General features: G+C 53.7%; 1 protein-coding gene across 2 annotated transcripts in view; it reads left to right on the top strand.

Moving 5' to 3' along the window:
* Positions 1-63: 63 nt before the first annotated feature.
* Positions 64-7317, top strand: part of TTC21A (tetratricopeptide repeat domain 21A) — a 46147-nt gene continuing 38893 nt past the window's right edge. For both annotated transcript variants that reach the window (XR_006680541.1, XM_030886950.2), the window contains exons 1-5: positions 64-133; positions 2379-2508; positions 3307-3417; positions 4248-4414; positions 7000-7122. Coding sequence is in view for 1 of the 2 variants with exons in the window: in XM_030886950.2 (XP_030742810.1) it covers positions 107-133; positions 2379-2508; positions 3307-3417; positions 4248-4414; positions 7000-7122 (558 nt within the window). In the remaining variant the exon portion in view is untranslated. The remainder of the gene's footprint in view (positions 134-2378; positions 2509-3306; positions 3418-4247; positions 4415-6999; positions 7123-7317) is intronic.

Here is a 7317-nt window from a genome sequence, read left to right on the forward strand (position 1 = left end):
CCTCCAACTTCCGGCCGCGAAGGGCGTGCCAGGACCTTGAGTCGGGAATCGGGCGCCGCGCCGCCTCTCCAGACCCGGACGCGGACGCGGAGCCGCTCGGCTCGAGATGAGCGACGATGACGCCTCCCTTATGGTGCGTGGGCCCGGCGCTGCCGGCCGCTCCCTCTCGGGACACCCCGCCCCTGGCCCCGGTCCCCGCCCCTGTGCCTCGGCGGCCACCTCTGTGACTGCTCCTGCTCGGTGACCCCCCCCCCTTTCGGTCCTGCAGGACCGACCCCCTCAGTTCCTGCAGCTACAGGCGGTCCCAGCGCCTCTCTCTGCGCGCTCTCTCCCCGGCGACGGCCTCCTCTCCGATGCCCCCTGTGCGCCCCGAGCCCCAAATCCTCGCTTGGGTCTTCCCAAACTAAAGCGTCCATTATCGCGTCACCGTTCCCCAGCATCCGCCTCCTTGGGGTCCCCCAAACCGATCCCCTGCCTCTGCTCAAACCCATCTCTCAAGCCCAGCAAGAAATGTCACTTCCCAAACGTCTCCCCAGTTCACCCACTTCTTTGATCGCCTAACCCATCTCTGCGCTAAGCACCTGCGACAGCCCCTCTAACTGGTCTCTGCACCGGCCCTGTTCACCACCAATACAATACAGCGTGGTTTTTGGGGGAAAAAAAACAACCTTATCTGATCACTTATGCCCCCAGCTTAGCCATTCCAACCAATGGTGCCGCGCGCGCGCGGCTTGGTTGGTGTCACACACCCACGGTGTCACCTGTGGACTTCCTCTGGTACCAACCAGACCTTACAGAATCCTTAGTAATCTTCATTCTCCATTTTCGTCATAGAGTAATCTGTGGTAGTGTTGTCAGTTGCTTAAAGGTACTATTTCTTAGATCGTCTGAATACTAAAGACAACAGCTAAAAAAAATAAAGACAACTGCTTTGTAAGATTTTTCTGTAATGAATTATATTATCCATAGCAACCGTGTTAATCACTGAATAGAAGCCTTTTTATACTCCTTTTCCCTAGTACTACTGCATTCGCCAAAAGGTAATTGAGATAGGTTCACAATCTCCACAAAAATATAGCTAACACACCAGAAAATGTGACTAAAGTCAGTGATTATAAGAACAGCACCAGGAACAAAAGCAACAGTGTGTGTCATTTGTGCAGACAAAACCAGGCAATTACTCACCGCTCTTACTGGAGTACATTAAAACAAAACAAAAAAACCACTCTCTGTCAATTCCAACTCTAGCCACCCTAAGAGACAGGCTAGCACCACCCCTTGTGGGTTTCTGAGACTGACTCTTTACTGGAGTAGAAAGCTTATCTTTTCCCCAGGGAGCAGCTGGTGGTTTCAAACTTCTGGCCTTGCAGTTAGCAACCCAATATGTAACCACTGCGCCACCAGGGCATAGAGCAGTGGTTCTCAATCTGTGGGTCATGACCCCTTTGGGGGGTCGAACGACCCACATTCACAGGGGTCACCTAAGACCATCGGAAAGCACAAATCTTTCAGAACATGTGATTATATACACTATTTTGTGGTTAATCTGTATGCATTATGTTTAGTTATGTTCAATTTGTAACAATGAAAATACATCCTGCCTATCAGATATTTACGATTCATACCTGCAGCAAATTTACAGAAGTAGCACCGAAAATAATTTGATGGTTGGGGGGTCACCACAGCATGAGGAACTGTCTTAGGAAGGTGAGAACCACTGGGAAAGTCATGTTGGTGTCCCCTCCGCTGACATTGTACCTGGTACAGGTGCTCCCATCACTCCCACTGGTTCCAACTGCTTCCTGTCACCCTCGGGCTGGTCTCTGAGCCCTTTCACAGGGCCGGCAAGGCTGCTATCATACCACATCTGTCCGCAACCTCAGCATCCCCAAACCTGGGAGACAGTGAGATTGTGCTCTGGAATCTCTTCCCTGCCAGTGCATCACCTGTTTCAAGCCAGAATCTCCTAGGGCCTCAGCTTCCACATCTGTCAAAGATGTAGGCAGGCCTGGCATGGTACCCAGCAGGTGGCAAGCCTGTCACCACTCGTAGCCCAGAAGCTTGGTGTATGGTTTTTCATGTTTCTATTGGCCCTCTCATTGTCCCCATTCCCTTCCTAGTAGGCAAAGACTGAGTTGAATTCCCCATCACTGTTTGAAACTGAATTTGCTGACGATTCTAAAACCAACACCTTCCATCCGCTCCTCGGGAAAATTGCATGCCCGGAGTGGCTCACAGGGGCAGGAGGGGGCTGGATGTACCACCCACTCTCTCATCATTTTGCAGAACAGGAGTGGGTGGGAGATGGTGAGTCCTGCCCTACCTGGGTCAGAACAGACAGGGAGGTGACTGGGGTCACGGTGTCTTCCTTCACGCAGGCTGCAATCATTTACTACAGCCAGGAAAAGTACTTCCGCCATGTGCAGCACACCGCAGCCATGGGTCTGGAGAAATTCGGCCAGGACCCCGCGCTCCAGTTCTTTAAAGCCTACGGAGTCCTCAGGGAAGGTAAGGACGCCATAGTATTTGTTTCTGGTCCCACTTCCTCGCCCCCACCCCGCCTCACCCTCCTCTGTTGCTGCTGAGGATGACAGAGACCCCAGGGCGGGTCTCCAGCCTAACACATGCCACTGAAAGCCCGATTCCCCCAGAAGCCCGAGTGATCCTGATCCGGTTGACTCGTGAGGTCTGAGAGTGTTTGCAGCCCCTGCTCTGGGTCTCAGTCTTCCCGTCTGAGTGTGTGGAGAGACGGCTGCGTGTGAAGTGACAGTTGAACGGTAGCCTGAGGAGGGGGGGGGGGTGGCAAGCGTGGGTGGCAGGCAGGTGTGGTACAGGGAGAGGGAGGAGCAGGGCCCATCAGAAGGTAGTCGGGGATGGGGATGGCTGAACGGTCCAGGGCTGGTGTCAGTAGATGGGCACATGCACATGGACATGGACTTGGATGGATAAATAGATTTAGTGGCTCTTGTGGAGTTGGGAGTGGCCTGAGGTGCCTTCTGCAGAAACTCCCGGCCAGTCATCCCAGCCTGGTCATTAGCAAGCCTGGTAGACTCTGGGAGCTGGGCCGTGGTGGCCAAAGCTCTTCCAAGGAGCTCCGGTCTTCAGGAGCCTCAGCCACGGGGCACACGCAACCATCTCACCTCTTGGAGGGGGCCTTTCAGAAGCTCTCCTGTGACTCAGGAAAGACCCGTGGGGCCAGGCCCTGGGCTACCCCTGATAAGGTCTCCCACGGGACTGCCTGCCGCAGATCCTCCTGGCTCTCAGCCCAGAGCCCAGGAGCATAACTATGCAGGGGCCTCTTTGCAGAGCGCATGCAGGACGCCATCAACGACCTGGAGAGCATCCGGAAGCACCCAGACACGGCCCTGTGCGCCACCTTGGCCCTCATCTACGCTCACAAGAACTGTGAGATCGTCGGTGAGTGCAGCCAGACCTGGCCCTCAGTGGCTGCCTGCAGACAGGCCTGCACTGGCCTCTGAGCAGAGAGGTTGCAGCCTGGTGAGGAAGGGTCGCCGCCGTTCCCATTTCTCCAGAGGCCTCTTAGAAGACCCCTCCCCACCCCCAAGGGCCCCGCACACTGCGTGAGACCCATAGGCAAGGAGCGTGATGGTGACAGGGACCCTCTCTTCAAAGCCAAGATTTGGGGAGACACCCACCACCCCTGCTGCCAGGGGCTCAAGAGAGATCAGGCTGGGAGTGGGGGCAGGGAAAGGAAAAGAGAGGAGCTGATAACGAGGGCTCAAATAGAAAGTAAATGTTTAGAGAAGGATGATGGCAACAGCTGTACAGATGTGCTTGATACAGTGGATGTCTGGGTTGTTCTAAGAGCTGTACGAGCCCCCAATTAAATGATGTATAAAAAGAGAAAAGAGAACGCTCAGGCCACTGTAAATATCTCAATCCCTCATCTCCACCTCTCTGGAGGCAGGGAGGCATTCCAAGAGAGATGAAAAAGGACTTCCTCTCTACCCAGAATGATTGGGGGGGGGGGGGTATATGCCAACTACCCTGCTGGGCACAGAGGAGAGAAGACAGGGCAGGCTGAGAAAGCAAAGCCCAGGCAGCCCTGTGACACATGGCCAGGGCCAGCATTGCATTGCTGGCTCCCAGGCCGCAGGCGGGTGAGTAGCCAGCTGCGTGGGACGAAGAGAGCCCCGTGTCCAAGCATAGAGGCCTGTGGGGCACAGAGCAAAGCTCCTGGCCTGCCTAACTCGTCCTCTGCACCCTCTCCCGGGGGGCGGGGACAGATGGAGAAGCTCTCCAGGAGCTCGAGAGGAGCCTGAAGGAAGTCCGGAAGGCTCCGGGAGAGATGGCCCTGTACTACGCTGGGCTCTTCCTCTGGCTCGTGGGCCGCCATGACAAAGCCAAGGAGTGCGTGGACCGCATGCTGAAAGTCTCCGTGGGCTCCAGAGAGGTGCGCACCCGGGATGCTGGTGGGGGAAAAAGGGTAACAGTCAGAAAGCCCAGCTCAGGCACAAAGTTAGCGGGCTAGCCTGCTACCGCTGTGGAAGGCCCTGGAGCTGAGAGAAGATCACGCCCAGGCATTGAGGAGTCCTGGGTCACTTAGAACCCCCACGCCCTACCCTCCTGGTTTCAGGGCTTAGCAGAGGATATGTGTCAGCACTTGTTCACAGAGCCCCACCTTCAGATACGTGTTTCAGTGGCTGGAGCTCTCTGATATGTAGCTCTTTCTTATTACATCTTGCAGCCGTGGCTGACTTTGGGGGCTGGGGGGGGTGTTTTTGTTTTTTTGTTGTTTACTGTGTTAGGCAGGGTTCTATAGAGAAACAAAACCAAGACACTTGTGATATATATATAGATAGGTTTATACAGCAAGAAGCAATATAACAGCTAATTAGCCCACACAGCAGTACAGAGGGCTCAGTTCAACTCACTTCTGTGGAACAGTTAATAAACTGGAAGTCCTTCAACGCATGTGAGCTGTCTGGTCCAAGGTCAAGGAAGCAGACAGCAGAGTCCTTCCTCGGGCAAGGCAAGCAGAGTCTGCCCACAGGCAGCAAGCAGCAGGGTGGGTCAGTAGTTTGGGAGCTTAGCGAAGCAGGTGCAATATAGAATTCAAGCAAAGCAAAGTGACAGGATCCACCTGCCTCAAGCGATGTATGCACCAGCAGTGTGGTGGAGAGCCTCAAGCTCTAGAGACACAATCCATGGGTTGGCTTGGCCCACAGGCAGTGTCGCTCACAGGTTGAGGCAGAGAACTAGCTAAAGCAGCAGCACACTCCAATCACCAGAGAGCAAGAGAGGGGGTCGGACCTTGCCGAGCCATTTATCTCTTCACCCTCCAATCAAACTGCGACCTGATTCATCCCACATGTTCCTATTGGCCAGGTTGACATAAAAATCCTAACTATCACATTTTACGTATAAACTCAGTTTTCTTGCTTCTTTGGTAAATCCAAGGGGCTTCCCACACTGGGCCTGCATTCCTCCCCGTCCCCTGCAGCGCCTGGCTGGGTAACAGTGCTGCCTGCTTGGTTTGCTCTTGTCCCCACCAGTCCTTAGTGCACTGCAGCCAGTCCATCTCATGCAGCTTGACACCCTTGGCCTGCCAGCACTGGGGCCTATAACTGACTTGGGTCCTCCATCCCCAGGCTCACACACGGTTTTACTACATTCCTCACCTGTGGAGTCCCTAGAAATACTGACCAGAGAGCTCAGTAGCTCTCAGGGTGCTCCCAGGGGGTGGCTGTGGTTTGTACCCAGCAAGGAGGAAACGTGGCAGACTCAAGCCCCAGACTGATGAGACTCGCCTGTGCTATGCGTCCGACTTCTCTTTGGAAAGCCTGTTAGTCTTCTTTTTCACTTTTTCTCCAAAGGGGCAGAGAAAGTCAGCCAGGGTTATTCATGGGGACCCTGGTCCTCACCTCTCCTCCAGACTCAAGTGTTAGCGCCTCATTAGAGGACTGACTTCACCACTCAGGAGAATGCTAATGGAATCGGAGCATCAAGCACTAATGGTGGAATCAAGCTTCCGGCTAGCTAAGCCAGGGCTCAGCCAACTTCAGAGACCGAAGAGCCAATCCCGCCCCGCCTCACCGCAATTGAAAAACTGTTCGTGCATGAGCCCTAAACAGATGTTTCCAAACAAATGAAATCACCACGGTCGGAATATCCTTCAAGTGAAAACGATGGGCCACACGTAGGTTCCAAAAAGCCGCAGTTTGCTGACCTAGGTCTAAGATCCTGGTTCCCAACTTAGCCTTTGCAGAGAAAAAGTGGCCCGGTGACCCTGGCATTATACCCGTGATGCAGGGTATACAGCGGCACTATCTGCTTTTGCAGCCCTGCCCCCACGGGGTGGCATCGCCCACATTAGGAAACACTGCCTGGGCCATGCATTCTCGATAGGTGGCACTGTCACCCCAAGATGGGGCAGGTTTGGCTCTTGGAGGTACATAAAACAAATCTTAGCTCTATCCATAAAACAGACATACATATTGTATGTACATAAATATACATTGTTAAGACTTCCTGGTGTGATCCATTTATAGATTAGTATCAGACAAATGGGCCAATACTGGACTTATGGAGTTGATCTGGATCAGGCTGGGATATTTTCTCAATATTCAACTGCTCTTATATATAAAGCTCTTTCCTATACACATATATGAGTGTCTATGAATTTGTTTCTCTATCAACCCAGACTAACATACGGGGCTGTCTCCTCCCGTGAACAGTCTCAGAAACTCAAAGGGGCAGTTCTACCCTGTCTTAGAGGGTTGCTATGAAAGTGTACAATCAGTTCATCAGGTAACGGGATGTGCGTGGGGAGGACACAGGAAATAGCCACCCAAGCAGTGGAATGGTGGGTAGGAAGTCCTGGCAGCAGAGAACATGGCCGTCCTAGAACTAATTAGCTGTGCCCGGTCCGGTCTCAGCATAGCACTGGAAAGGACTGAGAAACTGAGGCAGGAGGGATAGGCCTGGGCCAAGGATATGTAGCACCAAGGTCTTCTCGTGGTCCTGTTCTCATTCCAGGGCTACGTGCTCAGAGGCTGGATAGACCTTACCTCAGACAATCCAAACACGGTGAAGAAATCCATCAGGTACCTGGAGCAAGGAATCCAGGACACCAGAGATGTACTGGGGGTGATGGGCAAGGTGAGCAGTGGGAGACAGGGTGGGGTGTAGGATCCCTGGCTGGGTGAGCAGACCCAGAGGACCTCGGGTCCCTTACCCGAGAGGAAGAGCAAGGGGATCCATGATTGGCCCATACGCACCCAGCAGCTGGGGCGTCACTCTGATTCCCACACGGCTTCCTGTTTCACCTGAGTGTCATCTCATTATGCGGGGGGG

This window comes from Echinops telfairi, unplaced genomic scaffold (assembly GCF_000313985.2).
Source record: "Echinops telfairi isolate 266 unplaced genomic scaffold, ASM31398v2 ScPeMD7_4225;HRSCAF=4972, whole genome shotgun sequence".
Classification (NCBI taxonomy): Eukaryota; Metazoa; Chordata; class Mammalia; order Afrosoricida; family Tenrecidae; genus Echinops; species Echinops telfairi.